This window comes from Miniopterus natalensis, chromosome 16 (assembly GCF_054644295.1).
Source record: "Miniopterus natalensis isolate mMinNat1 chromosome 16, mMinNat1.hap1, whole genome shotgun sequence".
NCBI classification, from domain to species: domain Eukaryota; kingdom Metazoa; phylum Chordata; class Mammalia; order Chiroptera; family Miniopteridae; genus Miniopterus; species Miniopterus natalensis.
This window is the reverse complement of record NC_142096.1, coordinates 30,034,769-30,062,132: the sequence shown is the minus strand read 5'-3', so window position 1 is coordinate 30,062,132 and position 27,364 is coordinate 30,034,769. Positions and strand designations below refer to the sequence as shown.

The window sequence follows — 27,364 nt, the reverse complement described above, 5'->3', positions numbered from 1 at the left end:
GAACAACAAATTACAATTACTAAACTAAATGAGCCATCTGCCTGTTCTTGTTTGTTTTCACAGCCTCGCTGGTGCAGAATGCGCTGTCAGCTTAACTCCCATCCAAGATGGCAGGCTGCCTCCTCACCAGGCTCCCATGTCCGCAACGTTTTCACAGAAAATCTGGAACAGATGTTTTCAATTTTAAGAAGAGGACAAGTATGTTTTATAAATATGTTCTAAACATTAAAGGCTGGCGTTTATAATAATAAGGTGCATGCCTTTTTCAGACTGGAGAGCCCGGATGACTAAGTACTCCTAAGCCCTAAATTAGCACATAAAGTATTCATAGACCAATACCAATAAAAACAAGTCCTGATGTACTTTATTAAACATTTCATTCAAGTAAATGTGTTTTGTCTCTACCCTCTAATAGGTGATCATTTGTTTCCAAGGGGCATGCATGAGGACATTCAATAATGACATCTATTATCAAACCTTTACTGAGAGGTTTAAGTGGTTAGCTGGATACATCATCTGGCATGGGCATAAAACACTGAAAATGGAAAATCAGTCTCTCATTAGCATGTGTCTCATATTAGCTGGGCTTTCTCTGCTGAGGTTTGGGGTCCACGGCAACATATGACACTTGGAAGGCTGACTTTTACCGGGGCCATATACTAAAAAGAAAACCTGATCCTGGCACACTCTTAAAAAGAGGGCACAGCATGTGAGCATATCTTAATACAGTGCAAAAGGAACGGTTGCTAAAATGAATGAATATTTTTTTCTTTATAGTGTTATTTGTGACACTCGCAAATAGCACCGACACAAAGCTACAATGAGGACGCGTTTTAAAATAGTCCCCTAACATCCGTTATTAAATTTCTTTTCTCCTTTAAATGAAAGGTATTATCCTGACGGGCCCGGGCTCCAGGCCTCCGCTGATCCCCTGCACACGCACAGCACCGACGGGGCCTGGGCTCCGGCAGGCTCCCCGCCGCCACAGTGCCCAGGCCCGGGCTCGGGGTCGGCCGAGGGGGAGCTCAGCCCTCGCAGGTACCCAATCCTTCCTTTCACTGCCGAGGCGACCCCAAAGGAAAGACTACTAGTGGCAATAAACTCTGATGGTTTATTCTCAAAGAGAAAAAGCGACTAGCCCTCTCTCTACCTTTTCTTGCTGTTCCTAACAGTGTTTCACTTTCATTTTAATTTAAAGCTCCGTCCAATGCCATTTTTTATGTTGTTCCCTGACAATCACTGGAATTCCAGATCCCTTCCACAATTAAAAAAACAAAAGATGATTGTATTAGATAATTCTGTGAGCTAAACACAGAGAAAGATACATGATTCCAGGCCTCTCCGCAGGCTGGATGAATCTCTGCCTAAATACTCTGCTCGGAGTGGGTACTTAAGTCTCATCTGCAGGGGGAGCTGAAATGGGCTGCTTCTCCCAACGCAGCTTGCATGCCAGGGTCCACTCAGCGCGGTGCTGTCTGCTTTGAAGATTATTTTAATCTCCCCCGACCCCTGCTCTGAAAGGCAAGAATGAAGAAAAGGGCAGCTCCATTACTAGGAGTGCGGCCTCAGGGACAGACTAATGAGGAATTCTCCGAAGGTATACGCTGTGCAGGCACAACCACAGTTTTGAAATTGCATTTTATGATAGGAAGCCAGGCTTTAAAAATATTGTTTCCAACGTTCACCTTGGTTTCATTTTTGCATTCTGATCAATCGGAATAGACGCAGGCATTACCATTGTGTTTCATTTCTCTGCAGTGATGGCCAGTTTGGAGGCCAGTTGTAGCCTTGGCTTTGTAAGGATTCCAAGGGAATGTTTATAATTTTAGGGAAAAATGGTTTTCACTCAAAATATACAGGACACTGATGACGTAGCTGTTTCATTATTTTTAAACTACATTTTGAATTTATAAAGGAATATGAATATTAGTAATTCAACAACTAACACTCCTGTAATACACATATGCTTAAATGTCTCATAAAACAGATTACTCTTCTGAAAAGTCAAACAGTTCTGAAAAAAGTTACTTCACCTGAATATGCCTGTTTTAACTCATTCGTACTGATGACATACATAATAATACTTTGATGAAGGAATTCAACTCATAAAATATTCCTTTATTTTTTAAAAAAACAGTATCAGAGACTTTATTAGGAGCTATGACTATATATTTTACCCTTTATAAAAAAAAATAATCATAGGCGTGGTACCTACAACTATCAAATTGAGTAAAACTTAGTTCTCATGTTCCATTTGAAGGATACTAGCTAAAATTAGTAATTCTGGTGTGGTCAGCATTCATTCCCTTGATTCAGAAATATATATCAATACTAATTTTGTTATGTATTGGGAGAGCATTGTTCTATTTTACTGATACTGAAAATGTGAAGCAATACACTTATTTACTTTTGAAACTTGGGATTCTTTCAATCACATTTGAAATGAAATGTTTGCTGACATCTACAGATCAGGGATGGGGTGGGGCTGAAGTTAGGGCAGCTCCCATGTTCATTCGGACCCACGGACTTGCCGGCCATGTACTGCTTTTACTGATGTGTGGGTCAGTCTCCCATTGCTTAAAAGGCAAATGTTTGCAACTGCACCAGCCTAGTTGTATCTTGGGAAGGAAACAAACAACCCTTTCCTGACTCAACCATCTCCCCTCTCCCCACCTCCCCTCTCCCCACCTCCAAACTTGACATCCACCTTCCCAAATCCTGTTAGGCTCCATCCGATCACTGTCTTCTTCCTGTTCCGTCCAGTTAACCAACTCTCTTCCACTTGCCAAAGGTCTTACTACATTGTAGCTCTGCATGTCTATTCTCCAGGATGCTTGTTCTTAAACTTATAGGGTCTGAGATTCTTATAAGAGGTGTGGACACTCCTCAGATGGGAAATGCACACTTCTTTGTACACTCGGGAGATTCACCCTCCACACCTTCCTGAAGCTCACCTGGGGATGCCCTAGGTGTCCACAGACCACAGATTGATAATGTCAGCCTTTGAAGAAGTTAGAAGTAAAGAACAATGATTGAGAGCCCAGCCTCTAGGCAGAAAGGTCTGGGTTCGCATCCCAGCCCCTCAACTATCTGCAGGACCCTGGGTGAGAAACCTGACTTCACTATGGCCCATTTCCTAATCTGTACAATTGCCATGATAACTGCAGGTACTTCACTGGGCTGTCATGAGGACTGAACAATACAGTAGACACTGAATAGTTATTACGTAGTGATTCAAAATGCAAGAGCTTTTTATATGGCATACTAGTTGCTCCTGTCTATCTCTCATCATTCCTACTCAAGGACCATGTGTTAATTCAGTTTGCACATCCCCGGGTATCTGAAAAAGTGGCCTTAAAGTATACTACTGAGGCAAAGCTCTTTTAAAAACTTAAGGCTTTGGCCAGGTATTTCACTTGGTTAGAGCATCTTCCCAATACGTCAAGGTTGTGGGTTCAATTCCCAGTCAGGGCCCAGATAAGAACCAACCAACAACGGCATAAATAAGTGGAACAACAAATAGATGTTTCTCTCTCTCACTCTCTCTTTCTCTCTCCCTTCTTCTTCTCTCTCTAAAATCAATAAAAAAATGTAAGAATTTTTGCCACAGCACATTATATATACCAAGACTGCAAAATCAAAGAGTTTGCTTCAGAGCTGAAAACTCTGCAGTCATCATCTCTTTGTTCCTGTGGTCACAAAGCATTCCACTGGCCACCGCTAGACGAGTTCTCTCTCTTTAAAAATAATACAGATGGACTTATTTGGGGGATGGTTTTCATACTGCCTGTCTGCCAAGGAGGAGAGTCCTCAAGGTCTCCTTTGTCCTCACAATTCTAAGATGAATTAGTTTTTCCAGAATCTTCTAACTCAATTATTCCTGAGGTAAATTACTTTTTATTAGCAAATAGAAAAACAAACACACACCAAGTCCTCCTCTGTCACTTTGAAATTTGTTTCTCAGTTACATGGAAGGATTTCTAGTTCTTTCTGACATGCAATACAAAAGGCACATGCTTCACGTCCCTTTATTATTTCATGGACTTCAGTAAATTCTGCCCCTATCCTTCCTTCGAGATTTATTAATACCAGCTTTTAGTCATCTGCAGAGCCATCCATGCTGGCTGCAAGCATTCTTGTTACCCTGGTCTGGAGCTTTTCAATCTGTTATATGTCTTTTGGGGTGAAAGGTTCACGTCTATAATATTTCTGTTTTGTTCATGCTGATGCAATAGAATTTTATAACATACAACAAAGAACTGGAATCTTAGCAACAGCATATGTAAAAGTACGTCGGGAGAAAAGGGCAATTCGAGGCCCACTGTCAGACAGAGTCAAGGGGCCCCGTCCTCAAGTCATCTACCCCATGGGAGCACTTTTCCAATTAATTGGAATAATATGTCACCTACATTGAACAACAGAAATCATCTTTGCTCTCTAAAGCCGTGAAAATTAGATATTTCGTACAAAGAGTAAGTAAAAGGAAATATTATTAATTAAAGGTTGGCCAGAATCATCTCAAGTCACAACTCCCCACTTCCTAGAATCTCCTCACTCGCTACCAAACAAAACCAAAATATTATGAGAGCAGGACCATTGTTTAAGCCTTAATTCCATCCATTTACTCACTGGATCTACTTAAGTTCTTACAAAGAACTAAGCTTCAAAGCCCAAGGTACACATCGTATTTCTCCACTTACCACCTTGACTTTGCTATCATCAAATCTAGAGGATGGGGGATGTGATAAAGGGCAGCAAACACTTCCAAAACTTCTTTGCAGTTATCTTTTTATTGTGCTTGTATTTGTTGTATGAAACTTTTCAAGTAAAAACAAATGGTTTCTCTAATCAAACCTTCCAAGAACCACTCGCAAAAGCAATTTCAGGAAAGGAGGTAGGTGACCCAATGGTTCAGCATTAAACTCTCTGACCTTGAAATATTACCTTGGGCCACGAGGTCATGCTCACCGTCGCGGCATTATTTGGAGGCTAGATCTCTCAAATAAAACTTACATTTTTCTAAAACCTACGAACATGGTGGGAAATCGTCTAATCATCAAAATCAGAACCACTTATTTCAAATAATTAATAGAACTAGCTGTGAATTTAAAGAGTCAACACAAGAAGACTTGGGTGAGTCAGGGTAATCACTTCCACAGCGACGGGGGGCCGCTCTCAGACTGTGTTCATTGTCACCTATCACCCATTTCAAACCTGTGACTCTGAGAGGAACTCATTTTGATGGCCTAATAGGTCAGGAGCAAAATTCAATGCAAATTATTTTTTTTAAACCATGATAAAGGCAGATACTGCCACCACTTGCCTTGAAAGAGTGCTCTTCCTTTCATCTCTTGATTAACATGGGTCTGACTGTCCAATTCCTGGATTAACTCTACCTTTTACCAGTGATTTCCTGCCTCTTGGTCATTTTCATATCCCCCAGAGGGGAAAGAGAGAAAATTAAACTCAAATCTCTGGAATTTGCTCTAATGAAAGGAAAAAGGAGAGATTGGAAACCACTAGCTAAAATGAGGTTTGGGGATTTTCATATTTGCCCGGGTTCCAGTTAGCCTAGACTATCAAGGTCCTACTTTATATGAAGTCACTCATCCTTCACCCCCACAAGACGATTTAACCATGACCGTGGTGGGAAAGCTATTACACAAACCAGGACTTTCCATAAAGTTTCTTACACAAATTATATTCAAGAAGATAAATTAATAGAAATTTTGAGACACAGATATTTGAAATGCAAAATTTTCGGGAGGAAAAACCACTTAGAGAGAGCACTCACATCTGTTCTCACTTCCAAATTGTTCTTATACTGTGGTCAAGAAAAAATGCCTTCGAATTTATTAATAGGTTTCTGCTCATTGACAGCTTTTACTGATAAAAGGACCCCAGCCCAACTCCCTAAAGGGTTAATGCTGGTGGGTGAGCTGAATTCATGAGCATAATCCTAAACAAGTGAGGTGAAGTTCTATCAGGTCTATTTCAGCATATCAGGGATTACTGCTGCTGTCTAATCCTGCTGAGCCTCGGGGAGGAACATTCTATTGTATTTGAAATCCTGGCCAGGAGAGAACAGAAGGTTAAATGGGTGCCTTGCTCTGTAATCAAATATCACAGGCACTACTTATCTATTCAATGAACAACTGACTTAGAAAATCAATTAGGAACCAAAGAGATTCTTAGGAATTTTTACTCAGAAAAGAGGCAAGATTTTTTTTTAAGAGTTCATTTGATATGTTTCATAGTAAACTCCTACAAATTCTGGAGCTTCCAAAGTTGCTTATCTGGTTTCTAAAATATGTCTCGCCCCATACCCTAGACTAGAGCTTCTGTATCATTTACTTGCGAATCCAGGGGCATTTCAGGAATGATGATACCATACTCCAGCATAGCTGAGTCATTTACCAAAAGAAAGGAAAAGTCACTAAAAATCAACCCACACAAAACACTGTTAAATCTGAGTAAAAGTTGGAAATAATAGTGCAAATACAGGGTGGAGCAAAAGTAGGTTTACAGTTGTTCATATGGAAAATAAAACAATACATAACAAGAATAAACTGTGTTCCCATACTCACAACTGTAGACCTACTTTTTCCCCACCCTGTACGGATTGTTGTGTTGATTGAGATGAATTAAATCATTTACCTCTTCCGAAATGCATTCTTTCAACAGTGCAGCATTGTGAAATATGAGCATGGGGGGGAGGCAGCCACAGCCCCTGGGCCGCTTTGTTCCCAGCAGGAAGAGGCTCCTTTGGGTGTTGTGAAGGTTAACACCCTGTCTCACCACCCCCATCCTCTACCTGTCACTCTGAGTAGATGTCACAGTTCGTGCACACAGACAAACAGGCTGACCTGGCGAGTCCACCTGACCTTGGACAGGCCTGAGATCAAATCTGGTTATTAATATCGGGGAGAGTCAAAATGTCATTTTGCAGACACTGGAGGGCTGAGCTAGAAATTATGCAGAAGGCACTCCCTGTCGATAAGCAGCCTCGTGACGCCGAGGGTTAAAATGTTTGTCTGGTCCTGAGCAGGAGTTAAGACAGTTCTTTTTCTGCTCTGTGAATGCTATTGAGAGAAATTTGCTCAGGGCATTTATATGCCCAGTTTATCTGTCCTTACACTTCCAATTATTTTGGGACTCTTTACTTTATATGAGTTCTTATAAGGTAATCCATTTGTGGGCTAAACCAGATATAATTGGAAAAATATTGCCCTTTCATAGTCACGGAAGATACTTTACAAATGGCAAGAAATATTGTAGTTCAATGTGCATATAATTTTAAGCCTGGGTTCTCATCCTCTATAATTGTTATTTCCCATAAGTTTCTCTCAGAATATATCCATAATCTAGGCTAAAAGAGGGAAGTAAGAAAAATCGTTTAAATGCCTACGTGGATACAAAATGCGCTACAGTAATAAATGCATTCCTCTCTCAGACCACTGCTAAAATTAAAGGGGGCATGTGCTCTGATATCCCTTCCATAACTTACACAACTATTTCCATATTTTCCGGTTGTAGTTGTGTATCGACTTTAACGATTTGGCCAAAATCTCAGCCACAAACGTACGTTGCAGAAAAGCAGCAAAATCTTGCATTTTCTTTGAAAACAAGGGTAGCCTCTTTTGATTTTTGTCGCCTGCCAGTCACCAAACCATTTCCCTTTGAGAGTGAGTGTATCTGGCTTTCTGTATCGTAAGGATATACGTTTTGCATCATGAACTAGTCATTCAAGCTCTCAGTGAAGGGCCATTCTAAGGCTTCCAGCCACTGGCAGTAGAATCGTGTCACCATAAACCGTCCCTATCCTTCCCCTCGTGGTGTTTTATATCAGGGGCTTCCTCGAGCAACGCAAACCCGTTAATGCTTTAATCTGTGGCACTGCTCACTGGTACTAACAGATTATGACTATGAAATATCCTTGCGCTCATACAGGAGGATGACCTGTCGGTCACAGCAGAGCAAAATGCTTTAGGTCACACCAACATGCAATACTGTACGGTCTCTTTTGCTTAAGCACAAACCCCAAAAGGTTTATAGAACACCTGTGTGTGTTCACTGAGCCTATCCCTGTCCCAGAGGCCCAGGGCCCACCCCAGGAGGTCAGGAAACTTCTGTCCTGCACGCAGCTATGTGTGTCAGCTGTACTCAGCATCTCATCAAGCCAGTTGAATTATCAGCAAACCCTTGAAATAACTGGCTTGATTTTTTAAACCAAAATACCCAGTTATTTTATTAGTCTGACTCTTTTGGACCGTGGGGAGAGGGATTGTTTTGTTTGGGTCTCTCATTGGACACAGGTTGTAATGTCCGTGGGACTCATACAGTCTGGTATTGGCATTTTATAGTGAATCCACATTTTAAAATGTAACTCTTGGGGTCAGTACAGAATTGATTGATTATTTCAAGTTGGTCTATAAAAAAGGTACTTCTATATGAAGTAGACAATGATCCAGTTTTTCACTGGCAAGTGGTTAAAATAAAATTAACTTTTCCAGAATAAGGTTTTAAGACAGGGTGGATTCTGTTGCTCATGAATTTGGGCGCCATATTTATTTACTCTTTTTAGCTTTGGTTGTCATTGTGGCTGCCAATGAATCTGTATTGCATGTTATAATTTGGGAGAAGAGTACAGGAGAGCATTAAAGTAAAATTGTCCAATTATAGACCATACAATACACAGTTCTCTTTCATAAATAGTATCAAGAGATATACATGTCTATATACACACACACACACACACACGCATTTATCCATATTGATGGAGGTGGGGAGAGAGAGAAAATATGCTACTATGAAGTAAAATTCCAAAAACAAACCTCAGACTCTGCTGTCCTAGAATAGCAAGAAAATGAAAAATTGCAGAATCATTACAGTGAGCTACAAATGAGCATACAACCCATCGGGCATGTGGAAGGAGCTCTCCAGAGACCTATAAGATTCCTGTTCGGAAAATAGACTATGTGTCTGCTGCCTGGGGACATCTGTGTACTAGGATAGTAGATTTCTGCAACTAGGATGAGGCAAAGCATGCTTCCAAAAACTGACCAAAAAAGATATCCCTAAAAAATTCAATCCAGGGGCCTTAGATTTATTTTTTAACCAACTTCTGGAATCAAAAAGTGGGTTCTTGGTCTGACAGGTCACTGAAGGGCAGGCCCTTCAATAGAAGAACAGCTGTTTTGTACATAAGGTGTTTTTTATAAAGGTTTTACATTTTTCCTACTAAAATGAGACTTTTTTTTTTGTATATCAAAACACGTCAGACTCTCGTCCTTGGAGGCAAAACTATGAGTAAGACAGCGGACTACGCCTTCTGTGACCTCCATGGACAAGGTGTGCAGCATCGGCTGACCCAAGCAAAATCTCAGTGTGTGAAAGAAAGGGACTCACAGATGATGACAGAAGACAGTTTCTCTCCCTGGACATGGGAGGAGCAGACCTAATGGAGCCAAGCTTAGTAAAACCCCCACATTCACTGTCTTCTCATGGAGTCTTTAGATCTACAGAGACCTTCAAAATCTTCTAGTCCAGTCATCATCAACCTGGCTGATTGTCAGGATGGTTCTCTTTACATGTAAAGATTCCCGAATGCACCCCCCCAAGAGACTGTACCCTTGGAATCAGTATGTTCTAAAACTTCCAGCACGGAGCCTAGTGGTCAGCTTCTCTCCTCTAGCCTTCCACACTATCTTCTGCATAAATCTCTGAACTGGACTGGACATGCAGCCATTTCTAGAATGTCTTTTTCCATAACCACTTCATGACTCCAAAAAGTTTGAAAGTGCTTGCATTCCGATAAAATCTCAGTAGCAAACGCCTTTCTCCTTGACAGCCACTATCTAGAGAAGCCAATGCAGCCCAGCCCCCTGCAACTTTTCTCAATACCTCCACATAGGTTTTCATTCAAATTCTTCACTTTTTTCCCAGATGAGAGGAAGACTCTGATTTATACAAATACCTCTGTACTAAAGACACACTACATGCTCCATATTTTTTTTAGACTGCTTACATTATTTTCTACAATAGCAAATAACTAGTTGCTTGCCTAATATGTGATTATGTGTTTAATGCTTGTCTCTTCCACTAAAACTATAGGCTCCGCCAGGGCAAGGCCAGTGTCTGACTTATCTGCTGCCATATCCTTATGCCCCTGCACAGGGTCTGGCAGAGTGAGCTCTCAATAAATGAATAAGTGAACTGATTAGTCAGTAAGTAAATAAAGCACAGGAGATTAAGAGATGTAGTTCAGTTATTTCTCTCTATATGATTATTACCCTGCTTCCTGTTTACAAGAAAAGAACATAAACATACATTTGAAAATTAAACAAAATGAACGGAAAACCAGCAATCTGATATATGTGTAGCTACATCAGCAATTTAAGATGAGATACTTGGTAAGGCTCAGAATAAATTCAGCCCTGAGAACCACGGGAGTGATTACGTTTAGACCACATCTCAAAGTTGGTTAAATTAATGCTCATTTTCTAATCATAACGTAACTCAGAACCCATTTCATAGATGAAAAAATTGTGGTATCAGCCTAAAGGCAAAAATCAAATGAATGCCAGACACAGAAGCTTTAAACGTTCCCCTTCCAGCTGGGAGCGCCACCTACTACTACTCATTTGCACAGTCACACTTGGCAGACTTGAGAACTGGAATTTAAAAGTGTAATACACAGTCCCTTTTCTGCGGGCAAACTTCTGAGAAAGAACGGGTATCGAAGTTAAAGCACATAAAAGGATACACAAATAGGTATTTTCTAGGAGCGGCCTTTATCTCTTTTCAACTTGATGAGTACAGCTACGTTGCTCTTCAAAGCAAATTTCAATTGGGGAGATAAACTTAAGAAGGGCTTTTCAGCCACGACAAGTCCTAGATATAATAGTGTAACCAAGTGCACTTACAGAAATTAAAAGGAGAGTGTCTTTCCAATAACAAGAAAAGCAGAAGTTATCTCCATGTACGAAAAGCAATGCCCACCAAGCAGATGTGCTAAGGCTCCAGTAATATTTTCCAAACACCATAAGAAAAGCTTCGGAATACTTTTTTCAAAGTTATTTTTGTACCTTAATTAAGATCTACTCAACTCAGTGGAGCGTTTTCTTTTTCCCCATTTATTAATAGATTAAGTGAGGATAGAAATGTTTGCCAAAAACCACATTAGGAGTCACAAAGTCCATTGGACACTTTAAGACAGAAAGTGCCGAACCCTTCTTTTAAACTTTTCTTGAGTTAGACAGATAGAGGGAGATAGGCAGGCATAGCTTTCTCTGCCTTTCTCTGAGACATCACCCCACAACTTTCCCCCAACACTGCGCTCCCAACATATTAATAATGGGGGGTATCAAATGTGAAACCCACCTTGTCAATGCCTGTTAGGCTCCTCAGTGTTCAAAGACTTAAGTGCTGAATTAGGCGGTCAGTCTTTGAGTTTCACTGTGTCTCAGACTCAAGCAGCTCCAGAGGCTTTTTCAGCATGAGATAATAGGGGAGCTTACCATGTTTTCTTGCATAATTTCCCCTTGAAATATTTTCATAGCAAAACAGAAAGAAGAAATTATGCAATGTTATGTTCTAACAGTAGGAACGCTGGAAGCCCAACCCTTGACCTCACCCTACCCATGTCCACAGGCTTTGCGAAGATGGGTAAGTCTCTAGAAATGAAAAACTCCAAGGAACACTTCTAATTGCCTGAATTAAGAAAGACAATGCCTGAAATAGCTGTGTGTAACACAGTAAGACTGTTTTACCAGTGATTAATGTGATCAGAAAGTAGAAATAAGCATATTTACGTTTCATACCTACAAAAAGAAAAAAAAAAAATTCTTCTGGTTAGCCAAAAAAGCACCAAGTAATATTTCAGTTTATTCATACCATTACCATTATGAAAATGTGAAAATCATGTTTGCAAACATCACTCAGGTGGGGACAGGCGGGGGGGGGGGGGCGCAAAAGATAGCGAAGACTCAGGTTACGCCGTGGCTGTGAGTGACTTCTCCACAATGGGGCAACACCTTCATAGGTGCAAAAACGGTAACCGCACTCTTTATCAGAGTTTTTCGAGGAAAGAATCTAATTTTTCCCCCAAATACCACAGGAAATCTAAGTATTAACTTTCTAGGTGTCACCAAGGAGTAAATATTGCTAAGTATTAACTTTCTAGGTGTCACCAAGGAGTAAATATTGCTAAGTATTAACTTTCTAGGTGTCACCAAGGAGTAAATATTGCTAAAAAATGTTATGTAAAATACGAAAAATGTCCTTTTGCAAACTTCTGGAATTCAAAAAAGCTGTTAACAGGAACAATTCACAACAGAAAATAAAGCACGTATTAAAAATATCACACCCAGGCAGGGCGTGGCTCAGCAGTTGAGCATCGACTTAGGATCCAGGAGATTGTGGTTCGATTCCCGGTCAGGGCACATGCCTGGGTTGCGGGCTCGGTCCCCAGCAGGGGGTGTGCAGGAGGCAGCCAATCAGTGACTCTCATCATTGATGTTTCTATCTCTCCCTTCCTCTCTCTGAAATCAATAAAGATATGTTAAAAATATATATATTACATATTTTCTTCTAAAAACTGGTGAGCTTCCTGAGAACGGTTGCCTCATAGCCCCTTTGGGTCTGCCCTACCCGCCACTGGGGTCCAGCACAGTGCATTTTCAACGAGGAAGACAAATAAGCATTTGTGTATTAATAGGACATGACCTGTTTCCATAAATGCAAGGTCTAAAATATACCAATTTTTCATTCCTACAAATACAAAGAATTCAGTTCATAGTTATTCTTCAAAAAACACAGCATGAACCAAATAAATGGTTTACATTCTGACATTAAAAAAAAAAACTAAAGCCTACACACGGTAATCGGTGGTTTCTCCAATTTACTATCCCTCACTCCCCCTTCCAAAGTCCTTAAATCTCACTCCATCTCATCACCCTTCCTTCTCCTCTCTCTGGGGTATGTGTGTTGCTCAGAGGTCAACTAGGACAGTTACACTCTTATTTCCACCCCTTCTGCCACAAACGAGACCTTCCTTGCCAGGTGTCCCTTCCCAAAGCAGTATCTTCACAGTGACACTGTCTCTTTTAAGACCATGGGTGCTGGAACCAGTCCATCTGAGTTCCAATCCCGACTCATTTGCCATTGTTCCCAGCATTGTGACCATGAATTAATTAAATAAGCTTTCATTGCCTTAGTTTCCCCATCTTCAAAATGGGCATGATAATAGTACCTACCTAATAGGGCTGTTCTTAGAATTAAATTTGACTGTATTTAAAGAATTTAGGAGATTATCTGCCATCTGGTAGCTGCTCAATAAGTGTTAGTCCTATTAATGTTTTCACTGAACTTGTAGCCAGAGTGAAGCGGAGATAAAGAGCAATGAGAAGGTGATAAAAATATGTAATATTCTTTCAAGGAAAACGAAGAAGGAACTGACCAGGGAGAAAATAAGAACTGACCGGCAGTATGAGCATCCAGTTAATATTAGTGATTGCCAGTCCAGGAGTTCCACGCCTAGGAATTCCATACCCAAAAGAAATGAAAATATGTCCACATAAAACCTTGTGCACAATGTTGATATCTCCATTATTTATAACAGTCAAAAAGTGGAAACAACGCAAATGCCCATCAGCTGATGAGGATAAGTAAAATGTAGTTTATTCACACAACGCAAATTTCTGTAATAAAAAGGTATGAAGAACTGATACATGTGACAGTTATGGATGAATCTTGAAAACATTACGCTAAGCGAAACAAGCCAATCACCAGCGACCGCATAACATATGATTCCATTTACATGAAGTGTCCAGGACAGGCAAACCTATAGGGGCAGAAACAGTTCACGGTTACCTGGGTTGGGATTAGGAAGGTGAGGGGGTGGGCTTGATGGTACAGGAGATTTTATGGAGTGTTGAAAATGTTCTAAAACTGATTGTGCTGATGGCTGCATAAGACTGTGAATATTTTTTTTAAAAATATTTAATTGTACACTTAATAAAATGAGTGGCCTGCATGCTATATGAATTATAGCTCAATGAGGTTGTTGCAAATAAAAAAGCAGCAGCTAGACAGAAGGCAATGGCCTCAGCATTCATTGTACTATCCATGTAGTAGACTTAGTAGCATACAACTTTAGGTCCTCTCCTATTTCCAGCTGCATTCTTGAAACATTTAGTGCCATTGCTCTATATAATTTCAGGCTTCATTGTGGACATTGGTTTCATACTCCATCATTTTCCCACCATGGACATCTGACAGTTGATCACTTGAAGAAACTTGTTCTGGTTACCTAAATTCCCTGAATTTCAAGGATCCTTCTGAGTGTAAGCATCTTGTGGTATCTGTTGTGACTTTAAGAGGAAGCTAGTAGAGTAACTAATTCGGCAGATATTAATTTGAGGAAAACTTTGCTATTAAGAATAGTTTTAGAAAGACTTAGTACTCAAGCATTTGTAAAAAAAAACAAAACAAAACAAAACAAAACCTGCTGCAATGGTAGGACCAGGACCTGCCTTTTGTAAGGGGTAAAAATGCTTACCATGCTGCCACAATTAGTGAGGCCATTTGCTTTTTGGAGAACCTGTCAGTTTTACCAAATGATATCCTGTTCCCTGAACCTTTGATTAGTCATGTGTACATTCAGAACTGATTCCTGTGCTTGTTGACGAGTCTTGCACAACATCATCAAAGGTTTATTATCTCTAGGGACTGAGAACACTTACAGTGTACAGGAAGAGATTTCTGTGATCTACTTTAAAACAAAATGAGTGGCATTAATGATTAACTCATAATCTTCATCAATTTTTTAAAATAAGTCTTTACATACTGTATTCTCTCTGTTTCACACACACACACAATTTGCTCCAGGCTTTGAGCAAAGCAAGTATAAGCAGGTCTCCCTGGAAGAGGGCCGAAGACATCACTGGAATACTGGCATTTTGCTTTTGTAATCGCCTAACACATGGGACCTGAGTGGATCTACATTTTTCTGCACCCATTGGCAAAGAATTAAATTGTTCACTTTCTGGAAAAGTGTTAGCATACATAAAGAGAAAAAAAAGAACATCAATTTCAATGTACTTCTGTATCAATGGTTTTACAAGAAGGAATAAAAAGACCTAGTACATGATACAGGGACTTAAGAGTAAATATTATACCTGAGAGTTTCTTTTGAATTATATTATCTAAATAAATGTTGAAAAAATTAAACAATTAGAAAGACAGTTTTGCATTTATGACTTAAAGATTCTAATTCTATCCCTGCTATGAATAATCTAAAAACTAAATAATTCTTCATAAAGCCTATCTTAATTCTCTTAAAGAATTAAGACAGCCAAAGACTATATTTCCCTGGGAAACAAAAGTTATTTATGAATTCCTCTTGGACTTATTTTTAAAGAATTTGGTTATGAGACTAGGGAGTATCTTCTCAGGGCGACTCATCATGGAAAAATCCAAGTGTGTTTTTTTAATTACTTAATCTGCTAATAAAAATTACAATAATCAAAAAACAAAACAAACCCACAATAAACCAGAACTTGCTTTTAGCCAAATTATTTCTCAAAAGACACTGTGGATGGGGCCTCTGTAGAAAAGTCGTGAGAGTTTTAATAGCAAATACGAGAGAGTTTGCTCCTTCCAAAGTATTGTGCAATACCAATTTACCCAATAAAATAACTTCTGAAAATACATCCTGGTGTTCCCAGAATTCCCATTTTGGCATGTTAATCCTGTTTCAGAGAATGACACTATTTGGTACAAAACTTGGGGATCATTTGTGGCCTCCCCTTCCCTGGTCAGGTCTGATGTCACCTACTCTGTCCTTCAGTGCTAAGTGCTGACTATATATGGAGTTTAAGGAAAAGACCCTGTAAACCGACTCTCTCTTTTAGAGGTTATGGCAATTAGACTTGCTACCTGATTTCCCACAATTGAACAATGAATGATTTTAGGCCCTCGGGACATATGCTTGTCTTGTTCTCAGGCCTGCCAAACGAATAGTTAGAAAGATTTAAAGTCTTTGAAAGACACTGCACAGTATAATTACCACAATGTTCTTGCGTGCTTTACACACGCCGGCTATGGCTTGGGAGCTTCTCTACTGAGAACAGTCCTGTTGTTTCAAAAGTCAGACCATTCTTACTTTCTAGTAAAAAACAAAAAACATTTCAGTCTTGAATACGGCCAACTGCAGCAATGGCAATGATGGGCAGTTTTTCTGCAGGATCGGGTAGCCAGGCTCCAGAAGGCAAGACTTCCCCAAGCATCTCAAAGTTAAGTGGCTGTAAATAGTTCTAACAAGATCTGGGGCCCTCCACTGGAAACATAAGCAAGAGGTCGAGGAGAAGAGAGAGGCAGACAGTGCATTGGAAAGATATGGTGGCAGGGACATTCCTGGAACCTCGCACCTAAATGGACCCAAGGCAGGAGTGAAAGATAAAAGTAAACAGAATAATAGTAATTCAAAGCAAAATTGCTTTGTAAAAATTCCCTAGTGAGTGGCAGGTGACTAGGACTTCCTCTAGTCATTATAAAGATGCCAGGAAAAGGGACAAGAGACTAGGATCCTGGGCAGAGAGCAGGCCGAGCTTCGGCTATGCGTGTGCTAAGTTAAATGCTTAGGGAGGCACATCCCCGAGCTTAGGTCGGTGGGGTGCTGTTCGTCCCTTGTTGCTGAAGCACCTGGTGGCCTGGATGAATGAATGCAGCTTCCACAGGTGCTTCACTTGGAAGCACCAAGGGCTCGGGCACCAGAAGTGATAAATATCTTATTAGTCCTTTCAATTTAATAAACCAAACACCCCCAAATGCCAGTATAAGGAAATTTCTTTCAAGTGAAAGAATTCTGTTGTGACAGGAAATATTCAGGTGGCGATTTTAAGGAGCAGTTTCTCCTCCTAGCTTGTAGATGGCCCCACAAGTCTAAGTTCATCATTCCAGTGGATGGGCATGTACTCAAACCCGTCTGGCCAGCCCTTAGGTTACGTGGCATCTGCGGCATCTTTAAGAGAATCTGTTAACTTGAAGGAATAAAAGTGGACTCCAGAAGGATTAAGCCTTAGACAAAACGTCTGCCACTGAGCCTCCCAGCCTGCCTTTCTCTCATCACTGACGTTTTTCTCTCTCTCTCCCTTCATCTCTCTGAAATCAATAAAAACATATTTTTAAAAGAAAGTTTAGCTCATTACAACTGTCACTATAGGGTCTCTCTTCAAAAAGTAGAGCTATTTTGAAAAGTGATAAATGGGTAAGTCCATTACCAATATGGCATCACTGTTGACAGACAGTCTGGCATCAGAAGAAGGGATATTTTGGGTAAGGTTCTTGCCAATATCTCATAAACCATATATAGACAGTCAATAGCCAAGTCTAGCTATCAGTGAGGCTCTTCTTTACACAGGGCACATAATCATAGCCTTAAAAAATCAATATTTTAAAAGCTTTCTTCCCAAACCAGTGTTAAGCAATACAGTCGAACCTATCAATAGCTCATTTCTTTTTCCCTCAGCCCTGCATTCCACTAATTTTATCAGCAGAAATTCAGGCACAAAGAATTCTTCAACCCTAACCTTCCTCTACACCACTCCTTAAAAATTGCTTTATGGAAAAATATAACCTTAACATTTATTCCTTAAGCAACAAAAAGAAATGTATATTCTATGTTAGCTAATATTTCTAACAAAAGAAAGGTTTTAGGAAAATATGAATCAATATTTATTGAGAGTATGATCACAACTTGTATTTTACCTACAAGGCTGCAAAAGTAGGTTTCCTTAAACTACGAAAACTAAAACATTAGTAAAAGATTACAAAACCAAGTAAAATAAAATGTCGCCACACACAATTTTTATTATCTGGGATAATACCAGAACAGCTTGCTATAAAAATTGTTCTTTAAAGCAGAACTCTCACTGACAGTATTGTAAACTAAATTTACAAAAGATTCTCCAAGCATCAAACTAAATGAGCCTCCTAGTTCTACAAGGGGGTTGACTGAAGTTAAAATCTGCCACGTTTTGCATTCTCGACTGAGTGGTTCCCTTCTTTGTTTTCTAGGCAGTGCATCGGTAGTGTCATCCTAGTGCATGAAAAACGACATACATGTTCCAACTAGTAGAAAAGTGCTATGCTGGCCTCACATTCCCACCACACCACCTGCCTGACACTGATCAATAAAGTCTTGCCTGGCAAGAGGGCAGTAAGCGTAAGCTGAGATACGCAAGTGACCATGCTCTACATCTACTGGTGACCCAAGAGAGCGGCCACACTCAGTCCTGTGACAGACCAACCACTGGTGACAAAGCATAGAAGTTTTTGATGGCTAGTGTGTGGATTCAACCTCTGATTTTATTAATGTCCCTGCCACAGTGGAAGACCCGAGTGAGTTAGCAAGCATCGCCTTAGAGGAGATGGCTTAGCTCCTACCCTAAGTAATGGGACAGAGCCCCCGTACACAGCGACATTTTAAAACCTGGCACATAGTAAGTGCTCAGGAAACATTTCTGTACTTATGAGAAGTAAAACGTGGGCGAGCATTCGAGAACTCTGCAAGCAGAACCCTGCCTCTGGGCCACAGCACACTCTAAGCAGGCTCCAGAATCTGAGGACGTTTCCTCAGGGGCGAGAGGGGGCTGGGCCTCCGGTGGTGCTCCTCTTTTGAATAAATCATATCATCGTAAGCCTTCATGCAATACACTGATAATTTGGGGAAAAGTGCCGTCTAAGGCTTGAATTATCTGAATAATGAACAAATCTCCACGTCTAATTGAACTCAGCCCGAGCACAGGCTCAGACTCGCAGCGAACCCGGGAAGCATTTCCAGTAGAAGCGGGCAGGCCAGATGTTCTGGAAGCAGAACGCGGTCATTATGCACATGCCAGCTCCTCCTCCCTCCACCCCAGGCCAAGACCCTTTCAGCAGCGCGAGGCCTGGCTAACATATGACTCTGGCTGCGTCCCGCATGGCATCCCCGACCCGCTCGAGCGCTGCAGCAGCTTTCAACAAGCTCCACCGACGGGGCCGGGAAACTGACGCCGAAGAAGCACGCGGGGAGGGCACGTGCAGTGTGAGAGGGCACCTTGGTCTGCATGACCTAAGGGACCTCGGGGTGGGCGACCCACAGGCCATTTGCTGCCTTTGGTCACGCCAGACCTGCGCCTCACAGGCCATCGAACAAGCACCAGTTAGTCCGTGAGATAAATCGTGAAGTCCCAGGTGGTGTGGTCTTCGAGGGGAGGGACTGGCGGTGCCAATTTTGACTGTGTGTCTCCAGTGGGGGCGGGACAAGGTGGGGGGAAGTGTGAGTGTGAGCATGTGTGTGTTTCTGTCTGCCTGCGTGTGTTCGGAAGAAGAGAAATGCAGGAAGCTCTTAAGGTGGAGCACGGTCCTCCCCGGTCCCCATCCTGACAATCACTGCTCCCGATATAATCACTGAACCCCGCACCCCTGCTGACTCCTCAGAGGAAGCGGCTCCTTTTAAACAACGTGCATCCTGGGCACGGCCTGAACGTCATTTACACCTTTGGATGCACTACTTGGCTTTTATCAAAAGGCTTCTTTTCTCTTAATTAAAGAAATGCCCATTTTCTTGGGGGAATTAGATGTATAATCTTGCCACAGGGAGTACTTCCAGGGAGAGAAGGTCTAGGTGGGATAAAGTGGTAAGAATATCAGAAAAGCAGAGCAGAGCATGTGAGCCTGACACGCAGGGAGACAGGAGCGCTCTGGGTAAGGAAAGACACGTGGAAAATAAAAGAGGGGGCTTCCAGTGACGCACTTCTCCCTCTTTAGATTTTTGTCTGTCTTTGTTAACCATTTCACACACTGAATATCATTTTCTCTATCCTAACATAGATGTAAAGAGTTGCTAACTCCTGGTCTAAAGTAATCCTTCTAGGAATTGCTATCTATCATCTCTCTATCCATCCATCCTTTCTATCTCTCTATCATCTATCTATGCATCCTTCTTTCTATCTATCGATCGATCTATTTCTCTGTCTATCTCTCTATCATATATTTGGATACACAGATTTGGGGTGACTTTTTTTCCTAGTGAACTACAGAGAGGGATTGGGCTCACCCTGCAGTACTTCCCTCGCCCTGAGAACGCAGTGAGAAGTCCCTGTTTGTACCGGAGTCACCGTGTCCGAACACGTGGCCTTGCCTCAGCAAATGTCAGGCTTAAAAACAGAAGTAGACGTAGTAGATCGGGCTGGCCAATGACACTGCGACCTGAGAACACGGGTGATTTATTAGTTGCTATTAGCTAACCAGCTCCTCTGTATTCGATCTGTGTACTCATTTGTCCTGAGTATTATGTAAGCACGTATTGTTCGGCAGCGGAAACCGTTTCCTCAACCTCTGCCTTGGCTTTCTACAGGAGGGTGCAATAAAATAACTCAGATTGTGATTACTTTTTAAAATAAATCTTGCAACTGGAATTGAATTTCACACTGCATTTCAACCTTGAAAGGAACATGAATCTGAAACTAATACAAAAAGTGCACAATTTTCCATATTCAGGTTAACATTTAGCAACAGAAAAGAATAACTTTTGTTTATCTCTGAAAACAGCTTTCTTCATCTAAACAAATGACTGGAGTAAGATTGAGAAAAACCTGTTTTGGTTTCTTAGATACACACACATATTCCAATTTCCTCCAGCACAATGACTTTTATGCAAATGTGTCCCACACAATCTCCTGACCTTTCACCATCACACTGGGACAATGACAGTTCCATAATTGCAGTGGTACATATCTGGTGTATTTGATTTTAAATTGCAAAGTTGGACTCAGGCCTATTGAAACGAAAGTCCTTGTGATTCTTTGTTAATTCCAAACCGATCCTACTAGTAAAAAAAAAGCAAAAACCACAAAACAAACGTAAGGGAGGCTAATTATTCCATTTTTTATTTCCTTGCCACATACTTTTGCCGACGCGGTTCCTTGCAGTCTCTTCTGTGACCCTCCCCCACACCTGGATTTTAGTTCTTAACCCGGATTCTTTCATCCGTAACGTGGGTAATGAGAAAACTCCAAAAATGTTCCTTGGGGAAATGTTACAGTGAAAGTTACCTAGGACCCAGGCCCACGTGTGTGTCTCTGCTCACCATGGAGACAAGGGATTCGTCGACTGCTCTCAGCCAGTGTGAAACCCAAATATGCAAACAGCATCATGGAATTCAGAGAGGCTACCCTGCTCCACTTCTCGCAGATGCAAGAAGGAAAGAAGCGAGGCCAATTCAGCTTTTGACTTTGAACCAGCAAGGCTGTGAGCACCCTGCTTAGAAAGACACATCCTATCCCAAGAGCAGGGGAGTGCAGGTGTGGGGAGTCCCACAGAGGATGGTGGGGGCCCGATCAGCTGGCCGGGGCTGTCTGGGCCATTCTGGGCCAAGAACCAGCGGAACTGTAAATTGGAAATATCGCCCAAGTCTTATTTGTTCCTTCTCACCTTGAATGTGTATTGCTAAGTGGTTTTTCATTATATATTTTTTCCTAGACTCTTTCAAAAAAGTTTGGGATCATATAAGGAGCAGGCCAAATTGCAAGGCATTTTAAAGGGGCTTCCTGAAAACATTTTCCAGTTTATCCATTAGTTCATTATTAATCCTACAAATGCGTATTGAAGACTCGTTATGGATCAACTGACAGAATTTGTAGAGGATGCAAAGGCATGGAATTAGACGAATATAATAAAATCTAATAATGTGGTCAGCTGAGAAACACTGTTTTTGCATTAGATGGACATGGCTATATAGCAGCCCATTTTACCTTGCAACACTGATTGCAGCTCTCTGCATTTAGTGCTAACCTCACTTTAAATACACTTTCACACACTAAGAGCAGATTAAGGGCAAGCTGCCGTTTCATTTTATTGTTTTAATTTCCCAGACCAATTTTGCTTCATCATGAAAATTTCCGGGGGGAAATCAAAATAGCACTTCAGAGAATTTTGCTTAAAGAAATAAGTGAGATTTTCTTAAGAAAACTTCTTTTGAAAAAAATTCTCAGGAAAATAATGTTGCCCCAAAAATGAATACGGTGTTGCTTGTTTCTGCAGCCATCCTTAGCAATAGACATAAAGGTATTCTTTTTTTTTTTTTTTGAGTCCATATGGAAAGATCATCAACACATTCTGCCTCCGGGTTCTTTGCCAAAATACCATAACCCACAAGCTTTCTACCTTAAACATAAAAGGAAAGGTGTTGTTCTGGTCAAATAAAGAAATAATTTTTACTAGCATACGTCTAATGTTAAAGCTGCCTAAATCCTGCCAAATACATTAACACAACATCTGTAAAACAGATTTTCATTAAATTGATCAGTTTAAAGTTAAGCAGCTAGGCAGATGATGCTTTTAAGCTCACCCTTAACCTTTAACCTTTAACCCCCTAGAATTGGAATGAGAACCCAGGCTTCGTTTAGGTAATGCAGCAAGAGGTAGTCTATTCAACCTGAGCTGACATATGACCACGTTTAAAGTGTTGTGAATCAATACATTGTCAATAACAAGAAAAGCTGGATTCTCACAGCTCTGCATTTGTCTTATAGCTGCTACTTGTCACTTTCCTGTAAAGTCTGAATAATTCCCGATGCAAAATGATGTAAATTAAGCTCTTAATGAAAATAAATTTTATATAGGAGATTATTGTCTAGTCATTAACTCAGAAACTATTTTAAGTCTAATTTTAATACTTTAGCCAATTACAAACCATCATTTTTCCAGGCCCCGGCCAATTTGTTAGCTTCTCATTTAAAAGCAATTAATGTTACTTATGAAGCAATTTTATTTTGCTCACACAAGCCAACCAAGCTTGCTAAAATCCTCATTACCGCACTTGAAAATCCTCTCTCTATGTATGACTCACACTGTCTTTGTAACTCAGTTTAGAAATGGCATCCTCAACACATTGCTACTCTGAAGGACTTTTAGAGTTACTACTAGAAATAAAGAAAGCTCCTTGAGGGGTAATGCAAAATACTATAATTCAATGGCCCCATACCCAGTTGCAACAGCTCAAATATTTCTCTATTCAATCTTCTTTTAACTAAAGATAAGTTTGTTCAAAGTGTGTTTGCTGACCATTTTTAGACATTACACTACTAGGGAATCTGGGGTATTTAAGAGATAAGCAAATAAAGAAGAATTGGTGGGAAAATTTTTATATGACATAACATTTTTAAAGTAAGAGGACATATGTACCCTTTGGTTCTGGGATCTAAGGTTCTCTCTGCTTTAAACCCTCTTTATAAACAAGGCTTTATCTCATTGGGTTGTTATCCACTCACAGACGATATCCAACTCTCCCTTCAAAGGAACTTCCAGACTAACTCTGGCACCCAGCAAATTGCTCTGCAGACAGTGAGGGCCGTCAATCCACACTCATGGAATGAATGGATAAACTTAATACACACACAGACACACGTCTAAATAATCACCAAACAATTAGATTAAATAACCTTTCCTGAGAAAATAAACAGTAACACTCTACCTTTCTGAAGCTTCCCACATGAGATCAGTAAAACAGAAAAATCTGTACATTTATATCTTCTTTTCACAACATGTTAATATAAAGTGTCAGAGGAGCTGTGTGAATAAAACCTAGTTCATGAATATTCTATCCAGCTCTCAGGGTTGAGATCTATTATTTATACAAACTTAATGTTTGTTTGTTTTTCTCCTAGGTGTTCTAAAAGTTTTCATAGGTCAGGTACCAACAGAAAAAAAAAAGTTGACAATTGAACGGTTGTCAACTGTTGCTGTAAAACCTATGAATTATAATACAATTAATTCGTTAGATTATATTTTCAATACCATCAACTTAGAAGCTTTCCATCTTACACCAAAGCCTGAACTCCCCTCAAACTGTGTAACCCAAATCTAATGCTTTCATTATTGATCCTCGGCGCGCAGAAATCACAGGAACAATATTACAAATTCTCCCGCCACGTCTTTAGAATTTTACACTCTGTACATCAATCTAGAATTTGAACTTCCAGAAATAACCTCAACAAACAGTGCGTGGCCAACCCAAATAAATAATTCCTGCACGTGCTCCAGACAACCACAATCTGCTCTTCCTGTCCTGTGTTTATAGTGTGAAGCAGTATTAGAAAAGCCATAGGTGTTACAATCTCTGGTCGGCTCTTCATAGTATAGTTATCACTGATTTCTAGTATAAATCAATAGATAACACTTGCAAAATGGATTTTATAATCATATTTAGAGCTTGTTACAATGACGAATGGTTTGCAATATTTTCTGAATTTTAATGTCCTCTAGACAAAAGAAGTTCTCAGTAAGTTACCAAGTTATTCATCAAAGAAATGAATCTGTTCTATGTGAACATGAACCAAGACAATCAAGCCAAACCAGTCAACCAACTGCCAAAAATAAATTAACCAGTCATCAGGGTTTAGAAAAAGTCAAGATAAGTTGTGCAAGGGACGGTGTTCATCACGTACACATATCCGTTCCATGGGCATCCTTTCCTCCCAGTGAAGATAAAAGTACATCTGCCATTGAACGAACATTTTTACTCCCGCCACACCCATTGGGGGTATAAAAACATTACTAGCTGGGAAAAGTCATGCAAAATAATAACAGAGCTAAGACTTTCAACTGATGCTAAGGGAGAGATAGTATGTTCACTCGATACTACTAGGAACTTAAAAAAAAAGCAAAAACGCACACATTGAGTTACCGGGTGTGTCGCCAAACAAAAGATGATATATCAGGAGGTAGCACAACTTTTGCCCTCTGCTCCCTGTAAACACTCACCCTTAGCCATGAGTGGTATACTATGCTTTTTTTCCCCAAATCAATCAATAAAAAGAGGTCTAAAAGTATTGTTTTATACATGAAAATACTCAGAAAAGTTATTTTATTTGGGGGAAACCAGAAGCAATCAATGCCACTGAGATAGATGTAAAAGGGACATAGGGCCAGTCCTTCAGATAAATTCTCCAGTTCCCTGGATTTCAGCGTAACACGTAGTGACGTTCAGCAGACACTGTGCACCTGACCCTTCTATGTTTTCTTTCAGAACTTGCAGATTTGTGCTCCAAGCTCTGAAACAGTACATTCCCTTCCCGCATCTGTGCCAAGGGAGCGGGGATGGCACTCTTACCTTGTAGAGCTTCAGGGCCGCCTCGTGCCTGTGGTTGGTCGTGTGCAAGCGTAACTTATCCACGCTGTTGGTGTAGTAGTCACAGGCGTTACACTTCAGGTGGACGGGGTTGCCGATGGCGATGCACTTGAGCCTCCACTCGTTGCTTTTGCCCCCTTCTTTAATGTGGGCCACCAGCTGGTACTTCTGCATGTGCTTGTCAGTCTTGCAGTGGAGCTGGAAGTTGGCTTTGAGCTGAGTGTTGTAGTTACAGAGCTTGCACTGGTAGATATCTCCAATTACAGCCCTCCACTCCTCTTCAGGGAGCGAGCGCTCGCTGCTCACGTGCACGCTCAGGGCCTCCAGGCTGTCAGAGGTGAATTTGTTGCACACAGCACACTGGAATAGCTTCAGTGCTGGGTCACTGATATAAGGTGACAGCTCTCCTGCAGTAAGGAGGGACAGGTCATCACCCATTAGCTGACCACTGGCAAGCCGGATTTCAGGCGGCAGCTCATTATTGACTACAGGAAGAAAAAAAATTAAAAGGAAAAAATAGATGCTAGAAAACACAGCACACACAAAGGAATCAGCAAACTAAAGTCTTGACCAGGAACGCGCTTTCTCTAGAGCTTAAACCGTAAAAAGCTGTAATAGGATTGAATTGGGATCAATTACAATCATCCCTTTCAACTTCTAAATGCCCTCATCAGATTGCTTTAATTACTCCTACTGGGCATGATGTCATTCTGAAATTTGTATTTTCGAGGGCAAGAGAGGTGATCGATACCATAACAAACAGCCACGTGCTCGCTTGCGATTTAAGGGCCTAGATAAACTTGCGTAAGCACTAATTGCTATTTCGCAATTCGTCTTAAAGCTTGATGAGATCTGGCTAATGCTGTAGGCGTGCCTGTAATCTCTGGCCAAATGCCCGCGATAAGGTAACAGCATTAGGTACCCTTAGATTAATTATCTTCAATCACAGACGTGAAAATAGTTTTTACAAATATTTCACTACAAAAATAATGGTCTCCCCTTTGGAAGCTCAAGTTTGATATTTTAGGGAATAACTGCCAAAATCGAAGCTATAAACCTCGCAAGGTATATAGCTAATGACTGCAGGCAAAACGCACAAGCGCGTTTGTTAATGAAGCCGCGGAATGAAGACAAAGTTTGCTAGGTCTTCCCAGGCTGCCCTGACTCCCTGACTGGCTTCCCCCGCGGAGTTAATTCAGGTTTGAAGTGAAGCCCAAGTGGTCTGATTATCAGCTTAAAGAGAAAGTCCCTTCCAGTAAGCTGTCCCCAGTACTGTCTGCACTCACCACTCCATCTGGGTGCGTCAGGCCAAGTCAGACTGTGATGAGAGCTAACAGGAGTGTAGAAAAGCGGTTAACTACTAACCGAGTCCCGGGGCCAAGGCGGCCGCGGTGGCGGGGTCCAGCTGGAAGGGGCTGATCATCAGCTGGGGGTCGGCGGGGTTCTCCAGCTTCATCCCGGTCAGGCCTATGTTCTGGGCCAGGTAGTACTGGTAGAGCTCCGCCTCGGCCGGGGCCAGGCCCAGGTGCAGGTTGTGCTGGATCTGCTTCATGTTCTGCTGCAACAGCATCATGTTATGCATGTGCTTTTCGCTGGTCATATGAATCCGGAGGTTCCTCGCGACGTTGGTTTCGTAGTCACACACCTCACAGCGCCAGGTGGGTTTCTGCTTGGGTTTGGAAGGAGAGGGTGTCCCGCAGCCGCCCAGGCTGGGGTTCGGGGCGGGGGCCGAGTGGCCGAACACCTGCTCGCCGCTGCCGTTCTGGAGATTCTGGACGTTGTTCAGGTGCTTGTCGGACTGCATATGGATGCTGAGGTTGCCTTTGGTAGTGGTCGAGTAGTTACAAACCTCGCAGCGGAAGGGTTTATAGCCACACGTGTAGCTCTCGCCCCGGGCGAGCCTGGGGTGAGGCTGTCCAGTCTTGCAATAAACGCAGGAGCCGCCGGGCTCGGGGTGCTTCTCCTTCATGTGGGCCTCCAGGGTCTGCTGGTATTTGTAGTGCCAGTTACACTTGGGACACTTGAGGGTTTTGCAGGAGTTCCTTGAGTGCATCATAGTCATATGACCACCCAGAGACCTCGAGGACCCCAGGACCGTGTCGCACTTGGGACACTCGATGCCACTGCCGGGAGAGCCGTCCCCTCCGGGCCCCGGGGTGCCGGGCGCACTGGGGGCAAAGCCATGCTGGT

At 41.4% G+C, this 27,364-nt stretch overlaps 1 protein-coding gene across 1 annotated transcript in view; it reads right to left on the bottom strand.

The window, feature by feature from the left end:
• Window positions 1-27,364, bottom strand: part of ZFHX4 (zinc finger homeobox 4) — a 173,926-nt gene that overhangs the window by 122,068 nt on the left and 24,494 nt on the right. The window contains 2 exon segments of the mRNA XM_087825449.1: window positions 25,157-25,659; window positions 26,540-27,364. The exon segment at window positions 26,540-27,364 is cut by the window's right edge and continues 1,811 nt beyond it. Of these exon segments, the coding sequence (XP_087681575.1) occupies window positions 25,157-25,659; window positions 26,540-27,364 (1,328 nt within the window).